This window comes from Pan troglodytes, chromosome 21 (genome assembly GCF_028858775.2).
Source record: "Pan troglodytes isolate AG18354 chromosome 21, NHGRI_mPanTro3-v2.0_pri, whole genome shotgun sequence".
NCBI classification, from domain to species: domain Eukaryota; kingdom Metazoa; phylum Chordata; class Mammalia; order Primates; family Hominidae; genus Pan; species Pan troglodytes.
Genome location: NC_072419.2, coordinates 26280618 through 26298043, shown reverse-complemented (window position 1 = coordinate 26298043; position 17426 = coordinate 26280618). Strand labels below are relative to the sequence as shown.

General features: G+C 47.8%; 1 protein-coding gene across 4 annotated transcripts in view; it reads right to left on the bottom strand.

Annotated features, from left to right (window-relative positions):
- Positions 1-16598, bottom strand: part of RIN2 (Ras and Rab interactor 2) — a 251239-nt gene extending 234641 nt beyond the window's left edge. The window contains exon 1 of one of the 4 annotated variants that reach the window (XM_016937522.4): positions 16266-16598. Coding sequence is in view for 1 of the 4 variants with exons in the window: in XM_024352161.3 (XP_024207929.2) it covers positions 15883-16100 (218 nt within the window). In the remaining 3 variants the exon portion in view is untranslated. Of the gene's footprint in view, positions 1-15882; positions 16162-16265 lie in introns of those variants that run through there. The other 3 variants (XM_063803173.1, XM_024352161.3, XM_063803172.1) reach the window with 3 other exon arrangements.
- Positions 16599-17426: the final 828 nt, after the last annotated feature.

Below are 17426 nucleotides of genomic sequence, written 5' to 3'. Positions count from 1 at the left end.
TGCATTATGTAAGTTGAGTTCAGAAACCTGAGCTCTGTCTTTAAAACTTCCCTGTGAGATAAAAGAGAGGAGCCTATAAAGGCCTCCATCCCCTGCCTATGGTAGCTGGTTGACAGCCCATAAACACAGTTGTTCCATGGGACAGAAGCTCAGGGTCAGAATGCAGGAAGCTCCAAGGTCATGGGAACTGGGTGCTGGTCAGGGTCAAATCAAGGGCATGATGGTGATTTTTATATGAAGCTAAACATATTTCGTTTATCTTTATTATATGTATATATTTTATAATATTTATCGTCTAGTATATCATATTATTTTATTTTTGTTATCACAATCCATGATGTGATTTTAATAGTGATTGTAACCAGATCACTGTATTATCAGGCATTTTGAAATTGTACCGCACATCTCCCAAATACAGTCATTTGGCCTCTCATGCACCTCAGCCAGCAGGAAGGAGAAGCTGCAGTTCATTAAGCATCAATACCTCCAAAGAGATGTACCTGGCACTCAGCAGTACCATGGAGAGATCACAGAAACCAGTCAGGGTGGTCTAATAGACAGCACGCCACCAAATCAAAGCTCAGGAACCACCCACCTCGCTTGGCCCTTTCTTTAAGCCTTCAGCTCCCATTCTCTGCTTTCACCCAGCTCAGAAGGTGCTAAGGCCTCCCCAACAACAGCAGAACAAGACAAGATGGAGGCAACTCACACCCGGCCCTTTGACCCGGAATAGCTATTTACTGCTGAGAATGCCTGACTCTATTTTCTGATTGTGTGCACTGGTCACACTTCCTGGATATCTCATCAGTTTCTAATTTTACACCTAGTTATGGGTTGAATTGTGTCCCCACAAAGAGATATGTTGGAGTTCTCACCCCCAGTAGCATTGGATATTACCTTATTTGGAAATGGGGTCTATGCAGATTTAACTAAGTTAGATGAGGTCATCAGATGAGCCCCAATCCAACAGGAAAGGGGGAAACCTGGAGGACGATGTGAGGACACTCAGGGAGAATGTGTGAGCATGGAGGACTGGAGGGATGCATCTACAAGGCATGCTTGAGGCTTCCAGAAGCCGGGAGTGAGGCCTGGAACAGCTCCTTCCCTACCACCGTCAGAGGGAGCACAGCCCTGCCGACACCTTGATTTCAGACTTCTGGCCTCCAGAACTGTGAGACAATAAATTTCTGTTGTTTCGAGCCACCTTGTTTGTGGTATTTTGTTACAGCAACCCTAGAAAATTAATGCATGCCTGTATTTCTACACAGGGACACCCTGAGGTTATTACAGAGTCATTGCTACAAGTGTAGGTCCTGGTGTTTGACAGACCAGGAGTGAATTGTGGCTTCCCCACTTTCAAGCTTTGTGACTACAGACAAATCACTCCATCTCTCTGTGCCTCAGTTTCTATAATTTGGGGAAAAAAGCATAAAACGACTTCATGCATACCAGGGGGATGAGGCACAAAGTGATCATCTCACAGGCTGGTCAGGGTTCTGAGATGAGGCAGCCATGTGAAGTCCTGAACAGAGGTCTGGCTCAGGCAGTGCCGGGACCCTTTTAGCTGCTGGGATTATTCCTTGGGATCTTGGAGTGCTTGTCAGTGGAAGCTTGTGTCTCTTGTGACATGAAACCCAAGATCAGCATGGTTCCAGGGCTGGCTTCGTGGCACCCAAACCGTTCAGTCACACAGGGCCCTGCATTCAGAAGGGCCCCATCCTTGGTTTAATGTCAGATGCTGCTAGAAAATCACATCATATGGGGATCAAAGACTGACCACTGGATTTGAAAACAGGGGGGTCATCGGTGACCTTGACAAAATCAGTTCAGGGGGCAGTATCCTGGCTAGAGTGGTACAACGGAAGAAGTGGAGGAAGGGACTTGGGGACAGTGAGCACCGATGCACTCGTAAAGAGTTCTTTGTAAAATGAAAGCTGAGAAAAGATGTGGAAGCTGGAAGTAAAAGTGGAGTCAAGAGAAGCTTCTCTGAAGATGGGCCATACTACAGTATGAATCCAGCTGGATGGAAATGAGCCAGGAAACAGGGTGAGAAACTGGTGACCCAGCAAAGAGCGGGACAATTGCTGCAGTAATGCCCTTGAGTATCTGAGAGAAGCCTGGGTGGACTGCATACCTGAGAGCGCGCGTCTGTTCTATCCACGGAAGCAGGAGGGAGCTGGAGCCTACGGTCGGCATGCAGGTGGCTTGGTAGCGTTTGGGAGGGGTTTGGGAGTCATGGAAGTTCTGTGGATTAGTTCTAGTTTCTGTGCAACAGAGCAAGATCCTGTCTCAAAATAACGAGAGAGTGAGGAGGGCAGGAGGAGGCAGGAGGCTTGAGAAGGGAGAGTCAGAGTGGAACAATCGTTCAGGGCATGTTTTTTTCAAAGCCCATTAGTGGGTTGTGAAAGCAATTTAGAAAAGCTGCTGTCAGAGCGTTTTAATGAAATGAAAGAGGATAGGATCAGAGAGGAGAAGAAAGGAAATACCAAAGCAGTAAGTGTTAGTTCCCCAAACTCTCCTTCACTCCTACGCATATAAAAATGTAATTTGAAAAACAAGTATGTCGAAGATTGATCTGAAGAGGTGTGTGGATGGACTACGGAAAGGGAGCTGGACCCCTCGAGACCGACAGCCGTGAATCCCTTAAGGATGCCGTGGTCTTCCTGGCCATGTCCGTCTGCCTGGTGCAGGGACAGCCCAGGGGAAGTGTGCTTCAGCAGGGGTTGGGGTTGAGTTCGGGGAGTGCCCTGAGAGAGACCAGGCAAGAGAAATGAGGAATACGCAAAGGAGGTGTTATGTGATATATTATGAAACATATACCTGGTCTTTAACCCTGTTTCCTGCCATACAACTCCAAAAATCCTTAGAATCTCCAAAGTGATGTTTCTGCATGCTAATGAGCTGATTGACAGCTGGCAGTCCCTGGTTACAGGAAAGACCAAGGCAGGATTAGAGGACTGGGACTTTGACCACTGTCTCACCTCCAGGGACAGGAGAGGGGCTGAAGGTTAAGTTGATCACCAATAGCCAATGGTTTGACCAGGCAGACCTAGGTAATGAAGCTTCCACAAACACGTCAAAGGCCTGCATTCAGAAAGCTTCTTGGAAGCTGGCCTCCCCCTGTGCTTCTCTTCATCTGTATCCTTTGCAATATCCTTTACAATAATCCAATAAATATTTGTGTTTCCCTGAGCTCTGTGAGCTACTCTAGCAAATTAGTTGAACTCGAAGAAGGGGCTGTGGGAACCCCCACTTGATGCCGGGTCTGTCAGCAGATCCGGAGGCCGGGACTTGCGGCCCTAGTGGGAAGGTGGGGGCGGGGTGGGGGCAGTCTTGTGAGACTCAGCCCTCACCCTATGGGAATTGAGCTGGAGGATGCCCAGCTGGTGTCCACTGCTTGGTGTGTGGGGAAAAACCCCACACATTTGGTCACAGAAGGCTTCTGTGTTGGTGATTGTTGTGAGAGCAGAGAAAAAACAGGTTTTTGTTTTTTCACGTACAGGTTATACGTGAAAACATGGAATTCTTGCTGGGAAGGAGGCAGCAGGAGGTGGAAGAGGGACAGAGGCCGGGGGCAGAGCCATGAGTTGCAGAGCTTGGTGGTGACTGAGCGGAAGCAGCTCCGCAGGGAAAACAAGATTTCACATTTCCTCCTCCAGATGGAGGGCAGGGGAATTGTGTCCCCTTAGAAATGCTCATTTGCAGAGAGGTTCTGTTAAATGGCTCATCGGGAAATGCTTCAAGGGTCAGAGGGCTTTCTCCTTGCCTCTGCACTGGGCTTTTCACATGGCATGTAAACAATTTTGAAGTCAAATGGTATCATAGCTGGGTCAATTTCTCCAGCACTCACCCAACATTGTTTTCCTCAAAGGCAGTCCTGTTAAATTAAATAATCCTTAATTGCATAGTTCCTTCAGCTCAGTCAACCTTCAACAGTTATTTTGCTAAATTTATTACTTTTTATCTTTGCTTCTAGAATGATATTTATTTTGTAAAACATCATAATCCTTGTGAAATATGAAGTCTTAGTTCTTATGCCAGGCTCTTTTTGTCTCTCTAAAAAACTTGAGCATAGCTTTTCCTGGAGCCTTTCATACCTTCATTACACCATCTTCCATGAGAAATAGAAACAATTCCTCAGAATGTTAAAGACCAGCTACAACCAAGAGGTTTAAATGCGCTTACAGGAAACTATAGCTAAAATATTCGCTTTTCCTTTTCTGCTGTTCATTTTCTTTTGCTCTTGGGGTTGATTACTTTTTCTCTTACAATAATTATTTTTATTGTTTATTGATTCTTAAGCTAAGTGAAATATACCTTAGTAAAAAACTTTCAAAAGAGGTTGATTTCCACCTTATATCAGCAGTTCAAATTAGAGCTTATTATGATCCACCTCCTGAGGTCTTGAAACACAGTATTGAAAATATCTGATTTCATATGGCCCTGTCATGTTATTCTGCTTTCTCAGCCATTACTCCAGCTGCTGCATGCTCAGAATAGCAAACACATGGAATTCCTACTAGTGGTTTGTCACTGGTAGGAGCTTCATGTCAAATTGCAGCCGCCTGGTAACAACAACGTGCTTCATCTCTGAAATCTCTTGTGATCTGCTAGTTTGAAGTAATTTACATATCCAACCCTGTTACACTTCACTGGCAGGGCTTGTGCAACCTACCAGAGATGGAGGGGCGATAATGATGACTACGGCACAGAACGGATGGAGGTGGGAAGGTGCCTATGCATTCAGATACTCATGTGTATTTGAGTAAGGATTTGACAAACTACTAGCCTGGGTGGTGAGGGTGTGTGCTGTGCCCTGACCTAGTTAGAAGATTCTTCTCAGATCTTCATATTCTCTGGTCTCCTAGACCCACAGCTCTCAATGTCCTCTATCCTATTCATTACTTACCCTTCAAGGAACTCAGAGCCAATAATAATAGAAACAGAAAGCTGGCCGGGCACGGTGGCTCATGCCTGTAATCCCAGCGCTTTGGGAGGCCAAGGCGCGTGGCCAAGGCGCGTGGATCACCTGAGGTCAGGAGTTCAAGACCAGCCTGGCCAACATGGTGAAACCCCATCTCTACTAAAAACACAAAAATTAGCTGGGCGTGGCAGTGGGCGCCTGTAATTCCAGCTACTCAGGAGGCTGAGGCAGGCGAATCACTTGAACCCAAGAGGCAGAGGTTGCAGTGAGCCGAGAGTGCGACTTTGTACTCCAGCCTGGGTGACAGAGCGAGACTCAGTCTCAAAAAAAAAAAAAAAAAAGAAAGAAACAGAAAGCAAACTATGTCCGAGAAGAATATTTATATATCTATAGGTATCTTGTAATTATATTGAATATTTCCAATAAGGTCTAAAGGCATAAAAATCAGCACCAGAAGTGTGGGAAATAGGCACATAGAGGAGAGACGGTTTCTGGTGGGCCAGCATAACCTCTGAGGGGCCAGTAAGCCACACATGGCATCATGCTGTGTAATGTCAGTAAGAAACTCCTGCTCCTCATACGATCAGGAGGTCACAAGAAATGACAATGAATTATTCATAACAATCCACTCTGTCTGCCTGTGTGAGGATGAGAACAGGTATCCCACTCTGGCAAATGCTGCCAGCGCCCTGTCCCTGTGCCTTCAGAGTCCTAAATCATTTTCATGCACGTTTGCAAGCCACAGCCAGCACCTGGGTCCCTGTCAGAGAACGCCCTCTATGGGACTTGCTTTGCCTGCGTGCAGAGAGAGCTGGAAGCACTTGGGGCAACCCTTAGTCTGACTGATGCAGGGGTAGAGCGTCTCCAGAAAGCTGGCCTCCGATCTGGCTACTCTTGCGGGGCTCACACTGTTTCCAGAGCATTCCAGTTTGCACCACTGCTCAGCTTCCTCGCCTCTGGCCCCCTTTCCCCACTCTCCTGTTTTCCTGTGAATATTTCTTCATCCATTTTCCATGAATCCTCACCTCAGGGTCTGCTTCTAGGGAACCTGGTCTGAGACCTTCCCTCATCTCCTGTTATTGACAAGGAGCCTGAGATGCTATTTAGATCAAAACATAGGGAGAGACCAGGCAGAACCTGAGCATTTGTTTGTTTCCCTCACAGACTTTCTCCATCGTGACACACAGTCTGGATCATTGGGACATGACGCTCTCCTAAGTTGTCCTCCACTTGTCCTGCAGGTACAGTTCTTGCCTCCCTCCCTGGACTGAAGCCCTCAGAGGGTCTGGGTCACATCCTCCGTCTCTCTCCATGTTTCGCAGGATACTTGCATTGATTTTTTTTTTTTTTTTTTTTGAGACAGTTTTGCTCTGTTGCCCAGGCTGGAGTGCAGTGGCGTGATCTCGGCTCCCTGCAACCTCTGCCTCCCAGGTTCAAGTGATTATCCTACCTCAGCCTCCTGAGTAGCTGGGATTATGGGCACCTGCCACCACGCCCAGCTAATTTTTGTATTTTTAGTAGAGACAGGGTTTCGCCATGTTGGCCAGGCTGGTCTCGAACTCCTGACCTCAGGTGAACCATCTGCCTCAGCCCCCACAAAGTCCTGGGATTACAGGAGTGAGCCACCACGCCTGGCCAGGAGCCTCGCATTCTAAGTGGTGCCATAATGAACTCGCAGGAGCTCAGAAAACAGTACCCCAAAATGAGGGCCTCAGAAGCAAAAGTCATTCTCTGACCTCCTGCCCTCTGGTCTCTCAGTCCCATCCTCCCTGAGGCTAGCCAGAGAAACTAGAATTCTCCTTCAAAGTGGGTCATAGGACCCATAACCTCTTTTCCCCAGAGCCAGCCACAAAACCTAAACTTACTGCTGTAACTTTCCCACCACCATTCTGTGTAAAAACTGGCCATAAAGAAACTGTCTGACCTACTGTGACTAACTATAGGTCATAAGAGCACTCCGGAGAGGGTCAGCTCCATACCTGGAAGAAAGGAATGCTGCTCAGAGAGACCAGGAGGAACTAGACAGACAGGCCTTGCTGGATCTCCCCAAGCAGTCTGTTCGCACTCAATCAGACTGTTTGTCCAGTCACATTTCTACACGGCTGTCCATATTTGTTGAACCTAAACATAAACACAATTTCCCCTGTATTTTGGGTCTTCATTCTGAAGGCTCCTCTGTAGACACGTTAAGTAAATCTGTATGCCTTTACCCAATTAACCTGCCTTTTCTGAGTTGATTTTACAGCAAACCTTCAGCAGGTGAAGGAGAACTTTTCCCTTGGCCCCTACAGACTCCATGTTCCTTCCCTAGGTGCTCCAAGCCTCTCTTGTTTCTCACTTTTTTTTTTCTTTTTTTTTTTTTCTGAGATGGAGTCTCACGCTATTGCCCAGGCTGGAGTGCAGTGGCGCGATCTCAGCTCACTGCAACCTTCGCCTCCCGGGTTCAAGCAATTCTCCTGCCTCAACCTCCTGAGTAGCAGGTGCGTGCCACAACGCCCAGCTAATTTTTGCATTTTTAGTAGAGATGGGGTTTCACCATATTGGCCAGGGTGGTCTTGAACTCCTGACTTCAAGTGATCTGCCTGCCTCAGCCTCTCAAAGTGCTGGGATTACAGGTGTGAGCCATCGCACCCAGCTTATTTCTCACTCTTTGTACTTGCCGCTCCTGCCTGGAACCCACGTGTTATTAGTTAACACTGATGATTCCATCCACTGTAGCTTAGACATCTCTTCCACTGTGAATCCTTTTCTGATGCCCAGGAAAGGATGAAGTACCCCTTCTGTATGCAACCACATTGCCCTTGAATAGAAAGTGGTCTGGGAACCAACCTTGAATCTGCCCTTTCCTAGCCCTGTTCTTTGAAATGACTCTACCTCTGATCCCAAGGTCCCATGGAAGCACAGTTTAAAAGGGGGAGATTGCCTGAGCTGATACTAAAGTGTAGTAGGTTATTTGTATTATTTAGATCATATATGTAGTCTAAGGTCATCCTGTAAACTGTTTAGGGAAAGACATTAGCTACAAATATTGGGGAAAACTAGGGTATGAGATGTGCCCAGAGACAGTGTTTGTCATACGAAACACACACAATCTGTTAAGGCAGGAATCCCGGAATACAGAGAGGATGGGTGGGTGCCCCATCCATGACAGATGGCCAGGAGCAGCCTCCCACTATGAGGGAGGGACAGGGAGCTGTCTGACTGTCACTTCAGACATCAGACCTCACACGACTGAGGGGATAAGAAGCTTTGAAGAAGCCACCCTAATACAGCGCCTCCGTCAACCTAGGAGGACCATTCTCCCCATCTGTGCCTGGGCCATCCCACCGGCTGTCCCTCCTTCCCTCCCTCCCTCTGTAGCCTCCTTTTCTCACAAGCCATGAAACCTTCCAAAGGGTCTTGCCATCCATGAGGATGAAGTCGCCTTCCTTCAACAACATTAGTCTAGCAGAGAGCCAGAGGAATCTCCTAAACCCACCCCATCCCACCCCCAAGATCCCTGTGCTTACTTCATAAAAGGAAGAGGGATAAATACCTTTTCTAAAAAGACAAGAGCCTCTCACTTTGTGGGATCCCTAAATTATCAAGGAGAAAAACCATTGCAAAGGAAAGCAACAAAGAACTTGAAATAGGGGTCTTCTAGTTCAAACTCAACACAAGTATGTCTGTCTCTCAAGTCAAGCACTGACCACACTGTCCTGCCCTTCCCAGTGTGTGTAAGTATCCCCTGCTAGGCTGCTAGGTCCTTGAAGCCTGGAATCCTAAAGGAGCGCCTGCACACATGAGTGCAAATGAACCTTTGAGCCAGCCAAGGTCCCACACCTCCCAGCAGAGCTGAAACCAGAAGCCAGTCTCCTCCAGTCTGGGTTTGTGCCTTCCTCACCAGCCACTGCAGGGATCAGTGTGCATGTGTGGCCTGAACACATACAATCAATGCCCACTGGCTCTAATTCAATGTCATGGTTTCCCAGAAAAAGAGGATCCCAAACTATCTTTCAGGTCTTCCCAAATTAGGCTTAATATAATTCCAAACAAATCCCCTGGAATAAAATTTCACTGGAAGAATTAATAAGTGAATTTGTCAAGAAAATTTGGGGGTGGGGGAGAAGATAAAAGGGCAGAAAGTGGCCTGGCACGGTGGCTCACGCCTGTAATCCCAGCACTTTGGGAGGCTGAGGCAGGTGAATCACTTTAGGTCAGGAGTTCGAGACCAGCCTGGCCAACATGGTGAAACCCCCGTCTCTACTAAAAGTACAACCTGGTAGGCAGAGGTTGCAGTGAGCTGAGATCATGCCACTGCACTCCTGCCTGGGAGACAGAGCAAGACTCTGTCAAAAAAAAAAAAAAAAAAAAAAAAACCGCAGAAAGTGAAGTGGGACTTGCCCTTCCTAGTATAATTTGTATGTATTATGGAGCTGGGGAAAGGCAGGTTTATTCACCAAATGATGCCAGACCTGGGGGAAAACTATGGGGAAAAAAGAATAAACTTTTGTTCCTACTTTATAAACCACCTGCCAAATGATCTCAAATGAATTTAAATTGTAATCTGAAAAACTGAAAGCATAAACATTAGAAGAAAATATAAAAGGCTAGGTAATTGATTGAGGAAGTGGAAAGGTTTTCTATGCAGAGGAGCCACTAAGGAAATTTTAAGAAAAAGCACAAACATTTGATGATGCAAAAGGTTAAAGATTTTGTATGACAAAATGTGTATCACTGAAGCGATAAACATTTAGCACTTAAGCAAGGAAAGTCTGGATAGCAAGATGATGAGCGTTTAGGTTCCACGTCCCTTATCCGGACATGAGTGTGCTGAAGTCAGACACACCCAGGACTGCTAAGTCCTGCATAGACGAGGTGACTGGTCTCAGCACTCAACTTCCCCTGGTGTGGGATCCTGGCTGACTTTCCGAGACTCAAAGGTTTCCATGCAATCTGACTAGCGCAGCTGCCCTCAGTTACCACACAGGACAGATGTCTGCTTCCATTCATGTTTTAAAAGTATTCTTGTAATCGAGCCATAGTTAAAATGCAATGGGGGAGTTCAGCATTTGGGAAAAATCGGTAACAATTTCTTTAATAACTAAAGTTCATCTAGCTAACTATTTAATCTAGCTTTTTTTAAATTTTGAATTCCTGATCTACCAAATAAAATCAGGTACATAAAAAACAAAAAGTCTCTTTATCCAATTTATTGGATTAACTTACTTAAAAAAAGACTTCACTCATTAAAAATACAAATGTTTCCAAATTTGATTTTTGAAATGACTCAAATTTTGAGAATTTTAAGCAAGTGGGGGGTTATGTATTAATACTCCATGTACTATCACTTGGCCAGATGGCATCATCAAATAAAAATGAGATATACACTCATAGTAGGAATTAGAACACCTCCAGAATCCGTTTCTCATTTGGATACTATAAAGTCCAGCAATGTCTTTTAAATCACTCTTAGGATGGTTTTTAAAACAAACCAGCATACCTTTATAACCATTCCTACATCAAACTGAATCAGGGGCTCTCAATCATGGAGCATCATTCAAAGTTAGTAATGGAGGTTCTTACAACCAAAGCTTTTTGACCAGAATAAGATATCTCACACAGGCTGGAATACCTACAGCGTTAAAAAATTCAATTTTATTTTCTTAGACTCTTTTACAAAATGACTGTGTTTAAACTTTCACCTAACTATTAGTGAGTTTAAAAACAGTTTCTGCTACAAAAAAGTGTCATTTAATCATTCATTCATTCACTCATTCATTATGTGATTATGCTATTGAGTGGTTTTGCTAACGGCTATATTCACTTGTGTGGTTCTATTCACACTTTCAGCTGACATTCCACACTTCTCTGTGCTGATATACATATATATCTTATTTACTTATTTATTTATTTATTTATTTAGAGACAGAGTCTTGCTCTGTCACCCAGGCTGGAGTGCAAAGGAGTGATCTTGGCTCACTGCAACCTCTGCCTCCCGGGTTCAGGGGATTCTCCTGCCTTAGCCTCTGAAATAGCGAGGACTACAGGGGCCTGCCACCAGGCCCAGCTAATTTTTTTGGTATTTTTAGTAGAGACAGGGTTTCACCATGTTGGTCAGGCTGGCCTTGAACTCCTGACCTCAAGTGATCTGCCCACCTCAGCCTCCCATAGTGCTAGGATTACAGGCATGAGCCACTGCACCTGGCCAGGACTTTTAAACTCAACAGGTTAAAAATCACATTTAGGCCTGTGCATGGTGGCACACGCCTGTAATTGCTGCATTTTGGGAGGCCAAGGTGGGTGGATCACCTGAGGTCAGGAGTTCGAGACCAGCCTGGCCAACATCATGAAACCCCATCTCTACTAAAAATACAAAAAATTAGCCAGGTGTGGTGGCGGGCACCTGTAATCCCAGCTATTCAGGAGGCTGAGGCAGGAGAATCACTTGACTCCGGGAGGTGGAGGTTGTAGTGAGCCGAGATCGCACCACTGCACTCCAGCCTGGGCAACAAGAGCGAAACTCTCTCTCTAAATAAATAAATAAATAAATAAAATAAATCACATTCAGTGTTTCTTCCCTACCTTCTCCCTTGTTCGCACAGCACAATGACATGTGCATGCTCACACACACACTTGAACTCCACGGCTTGGCTAATGACCCATCAGCCTTCTAGTCATCTTCTTCAACTCCCCTTGTCACTCCCCATCCCGCCCCATCTGATAGGTCCATTTTTCTCAAAACACTCCTTCCCTTAACTTCTGTGACACCACCCTGTTTAATACATATCTCTAAATGAGAATTGTTAATTTTTGTGCTTTGGAAAAATCTACGAAACAAATCTTGAGATATATTTGCTCAGCATTGGAGACCTAGAAATGTCTGCAGATGAACGTTAAATTTGCACAGCTGTGCCTCTTTGATCACTTTCCGAAGGCTCCTCCACTAGCCCACAATTCTCCTTTGAGTCCCTGAAATTCTAACTCCAACTTCCTCACTTTGTCTCCTTAATTGCAATAAAGCCTCAATAGCTGAGGTTACTGGTCCGTGGAAGGTGCTCTAACAGTAGATTGAAGGCAAACTCTGATTTAAAAATACCTGATTTCAAACAATGGTTGCTTGTGAACGGGGGCTGCAGCTCCTATGAGGAGGGATTGCTGTTAGCAGGCTTCTGTTCCAGGTCTGAGACACCCAGAGAGTGACATTTACTTACTTTTCATAAGCAAATGTCCACACACACTTAGACACCCTAGAGAATTCACTTGGCCAGCACCCAGGGAGAGAGGAATGAGAGAACAGAAAATTCACTGAGCAGGTGTACTTTCTCACTCAATGGATGTCACTAGCCAAGATGAAATAGTGATCTCAGGACAAGAACCCTGAAGTTGCCACCCCATCTACAGAGCTGCGTTTGAGGGGATTCTCAGAGTTGGAAAGGCCGGTTGAAATCTGAAGGCTTCTGGGCAGCAAAAAGGCAGTGCTCTCCACAGGCTGGGGTTCCCTCAGATCATATCTGATCAAACCCAAAGAACCTATTCATATTAATCGGATGCATGGAAGCTACTTGAGTTAATTGGATACACAGATCAACAATCCACTCTAAATTGACAAGGGTGGATTATTATGCTTTTCTAGTGTCCAGAATATACATTTTTACTATCCAAAATACCACATATTAGATGGAATCAACATTCCTTGGAAGTTGGCCTAGACATTATAAGATTTTGGGAGAACTAAACAATTCCCTAGGTGAATTCCTTGGAACACTGGATCCAGAAGATACTTCATGAGAAAGAGTGTTCTGTGGCCAAATAAAGTTGGCAAGCATCCCATACTATGGTGTCATTCTAAAGAGTCCCAATATATGGTATAACAATAAAGACTCCTTAAAGTCCTGCCATAAAAAAACAGACAACATTAGCATTTCCCTAACATATTTTATCACTGTAACTCATTAGTGATTGTTTAGCAAAACTGCATCCTAAAACACAACTCAGTGAATCCTGCTCTGTACATACACTGCATGGAGTGTGCCTCTGGGCAGGTTCGCCTTTAGCAAGTCCACTGTGCTGCGGCAGAATGACAGACTAATTTTAGGCCTTCATTTCCTCACCTACAAAATGCAATGACTACTACTGTTGTGAGAAACGACTGAGATACTATTTGTAAATCCATTTTATAATGTGCTACAAAAATGTTACCTGCTTTCTTCGGAGGCATTACAGTCCTGAGGGTATACTTCTTGCTGTGCAACTTCTCAAAATGCCTTGACAAAGGGACACTTTTGTTCATTCATTCATTCAACACCCCCTCCTTGAGTGGTAGGTCTTAACGGCTATGGCCTGGTTTTGGACCCTGGGAAGCTTACAGACAGTGGGCAAGTGAGGTCCACTGTATTGCTTTAAGAGATACACACACACACACACACACACACAAGGAATTCTGGTGGCAGTGAGGGGGTGTCTTACCGGGGAAAGGAGGACAGGGTCGGGAAATCTTTCTTGCTGAAACTATTAGGATTCTTGAAGGTTCATTAGGTAGGTTGGATATACAAGGGGAATTGGGCACAAGGTCAAAGCACTATAATACAGAGAGTATGTGAAGAATGGGCCTCCCATTAATGGGTCACACGAGCATGGACCTCTCAGGGTAGCATACCCTGTGTTTCATCTGTGATACCTGATTCATCTGTGTCCTCCAAGCAGAGGAAGAGGGTTTAGCTAAGCAAGGAGGTTCTTTCTGGAAAGTGGAAGTCCTGAAGTGGGTAGTGACCCTTGACTTTGGATAAGGTGTATGGCAGGACAGCTTGGGTGGGGATAAGAGTGCTGCTGCGAAGTTATCTTTAAATAAGCACACGCCATAGCCATCCTGGGAGTCAAGCTCCCTCCCACCTGCCCTACACTAGAGGTCAAGTGTGGGCTATTTCAGTTTCCTCCTCTGCTCTGATGAACTGTCTGCAGGAGAATGTTTCCAGACAAAGGTCTTGATAGCAGGTTGGTTTTCCCCGTGTCTCCAGCCTCCAACTACTGAGAGCAAGTCTCCAAACCCAAAAGCTCCTGTCAACAGCCTTCTTCCCAAGTTCCAAAAGCAAGGGCCCTTCACTGTCCCGGGACCCTACCCATCCCTAGCCTGTGATGCTCTCTGGAGGTGCCAAAGCACGGGAGTGCATGAGTATTCCAGAGGCAATATTGGAACCTGAGGCAAAAAGGAAAATTAGCACCTCTATATCCACTTATGACAATATCCTCCTACATTTGAATTAGATAAAAAGTTAATAAAAGCTCTGCATTCAGTGAACGTGACTACATCTGAAGCCAGAGTTGCTCAATCTGTTGCATGCCACTGTCAACTCTCAAACCACCAGGCAAGGGAACAAACAAATGGGGAGGTGGGGGAGGGAGACTGGATATGACTGTTCCCATTGAACAATGAAGCAGGGTTCTTTTTTTTTAGACAGAGTTTCACTCTGTCACCCAGGCTGAGTGGAGTGGCACAATGTCGGCTTACTGCAACCTCTGCCCCCGGGTTCAAGTGATTCTCCCACCTCAGCCTCCCGAGTAGCTGGGACCACAGGCACGTGCCACCATGCCCAGCTAATTTTTGTATTTTTAGTAGAGATGGGGTTTCACCCTGTTGGCCAGGCTGGTCTTGAACTCCTGACCTCAAGTGACCTGCCTGCCTTGGCCTCCCTAAGTGCTGGGATTACAGGCATAAGCCACTGCACCCGGCCTATGAAGCAGGGTTCTAACAACACCCACCTTTATTTAAAATGTTGATTTCTGCTTATCATGAATTTTTTACATTCAATTTGGTTTTGTTAAAAAGATTGTGTTAAAATACTATTTATCTTAATGATGGAGTGCTGCCCTGTGTGTTTCTTTTTTTCCCAGTAAGCCCTTTGCACTCCTAGCAAGTGTTTCCCTTTGCTTCAGTATTTACAGTCCTTTTGGTCGAAGAGTACTCTGATGTTTCCTTACCGATGACAGCGTGTTCCTAAGAAACCCCAATGTGCCCAAAACCGCGCAAGGAAGTGCCGCTACACTGCGGAATTAGGAAAGCCCCAGGGATTTAAGAGCTCTGAGAAGACAGGCGCCTCTCAGGGCCCAGGGGACCGATCTTGCCCTGTATTTCTTGGCAACATATCATAGGCTTTCAAGCTGAACTTCTGCAAATCCTGCTGTCCCCGCGCGGTCGAGGGGCGCGCCACCACCGGTGGGTGGACGCCGAGCTGGTGGGAGCCCAGGCCAAGGGTGGAGGCCAAGCCCAGAAGGGGGCGGAGAGGCCTCAAAGTGGGAAAGTGGCCCCGTCCCTTCCCGGCAGGAATCCGGGACTCCTCCTCCGCCCGCTGCGCAGCCATCAATCACCGCGACAGCCCAAGTGCCCCCTGCCCGGACACAACAACCCTCCTGCTTTTCCACCCGGGGGAGGAAATCTCCGGTCGGAGCATCTGCCCTGCACACTGGCTGGACTCACCAGTGGGGTCCGCGCTGGGGATCAAAGCTGTGCGACACCGGGTCTGACCCGCGCGCTCAGGCGCAGGGAGCACTTGACACCCCACAGGCAGCCCTGCAGGTAGAACTCCTCAAAGGTCCCTACCAAACTCCGTCCGGTGCACACGCACGCACACCCGCACCTCGAGCCACAGTGCCTGCACCCTCCAGCTGTTCCTCACCCCAGCCCCGCACAGGTCAGCTGAGGACACCCGGTGACCCTGCCGGGACCAGCGGCCACCTCGCGCTCCGGAATGCCACTCTGCCCCTTGTCCCCACTCCCTGATCCCCCTTCCCCCTTCCGTTCCCCACGATCCCCGAGGACGCGCTCTGGCTGTCTTCCTCAAGTCCCCTCCGGAGTAGGGAGAGAGTGCGCACAGCAGCACCCACGTCTGGAACCCCAGAGAGCCCCGCCCGTGCCCGGAGCCTCTCCGGGCTCTCTAGGTGCGGGCACAGGGGGTGGGGTCTCCGCTGCCACCGCCCCTTACCTCGCGCGGGCCCTCCCCGCAGGTCCCGGAGGCGGGGGCGACCGGTGGCCCCAAAGACGAGCGCGGGGCTGGGTTTCCCTGCCCGGGAGGAGCAAGAGGAGGAGGAGGAAGAGTAGGAAGGGGGAGAAAGGAGGGGAGGGGAGGGGAGAGGAAAGAGGAGGAGGGGAGGGAAGGGCTTTGTGTTTGCCTCGGGCCGTCCCTCGGCAGTAGGGAGCCATCCCCCTCCCCCAGCCACCTTCCTGAGCTCGCAGAGGAGATAGGGCGGGGGTGATCGGATCGGAGGCAGCGACCAAGGCGCCTGCGCGACCCCAGGTCCGGCCCATCCCTCCATTCCCTCTAACCGCCAGCCTCCGCCCCTCTGGACAACCACCCGCTACGCTTACCCGGTTACAAGGAACCCAGGCTGCAACCAGGAAAAACTGCCATCAGAAAGTTTATCTAAGCCGGAGCAAACTTGGCTGGACCGGCCCCTGACCCGCCTTGGCGCCGCCGCCCCTGTCTTCTGCGGTCCCCGGCCAGGCGAGGACCAGAGTTTTGTTCTCGGAGATTCTTGCCTTTCTTGTTTTAGCACAAACGCGCACGCACCCCTTTCCCATAACGAGCCCCTCCGCCCAACTACAGATCCCGGGATCTGTTGCAGGGGCTGGAAAGGCCCCACTCCAGAGGCCTGAGCTGGCTGCGGCTCTTGGTCCCGGGGCAGGTTCTCCAGGGTTGGATACGCTCTGGACGCCTGGGCGGGTTGTTTTGCTTCGGCCTCGCTGGCCGGGGGCCCGCCCACCCCGCCTGGAACGCGGTTTGGATCGGCGCTGGGAGCCCTCTGTAACCCCAGCTGAAGGCCGCGCAGGCAGGCGGGGACGCCGGAGCTGCGGGGCCGGTTCCCCGCCAGCATCCAGCCTTTTCGGAATCAGGCGGGTCCCTGGTGATTCGCTGGGTTTTCCCACTTCCCACGGGGACCTCACCTTTGGGAATTAATTGCTGACAGTGTTAGAGTTACAAAGTAGCCAGTGTCACTGAGGGCACCTCAAAGAGACAAAGGGACACCTCGAAGGTGTCAGAGAGACGGTTGTTTCGTACAGAAACAGAACAGCGAAGCGGAAAGAAAACAGACCTTATTTCTGTTCTGTTCCACTTCAGATAGTAGCAGAGGAGACTTGGATTTCATTGGTGTTGGTTTTCGTGATTCCTGCCTTCTAAAATCCCAAGACTTATTTATCATTTATCATCAGCTCAGATCCCAGGAAAACAGTCCACTGCACTTCGGTTTCTGCTCCAAGTCACCCATTAAATAAATAATTGAACACCTGCTGGTGCCAGGCGCAGTTCTAATGCTTGGGATATGTCGGTGAATAAAGCAAAGGTCTCCCTCACCTGGGGGAGCTGAAGGCCTGCGGGGAAGAAGTGGGAGACAGAGGGTAAACCATGGCCATCCCTAAGTAAATTATTTGGGGTGTTGGAAGAGGTCGGTGATAGGGAAAACAAGAAAAAGAATATGGGGGCCCAGAGTGCTTGTGTCTGGAGCAGGTCACAGAATTAAATAGATGGTG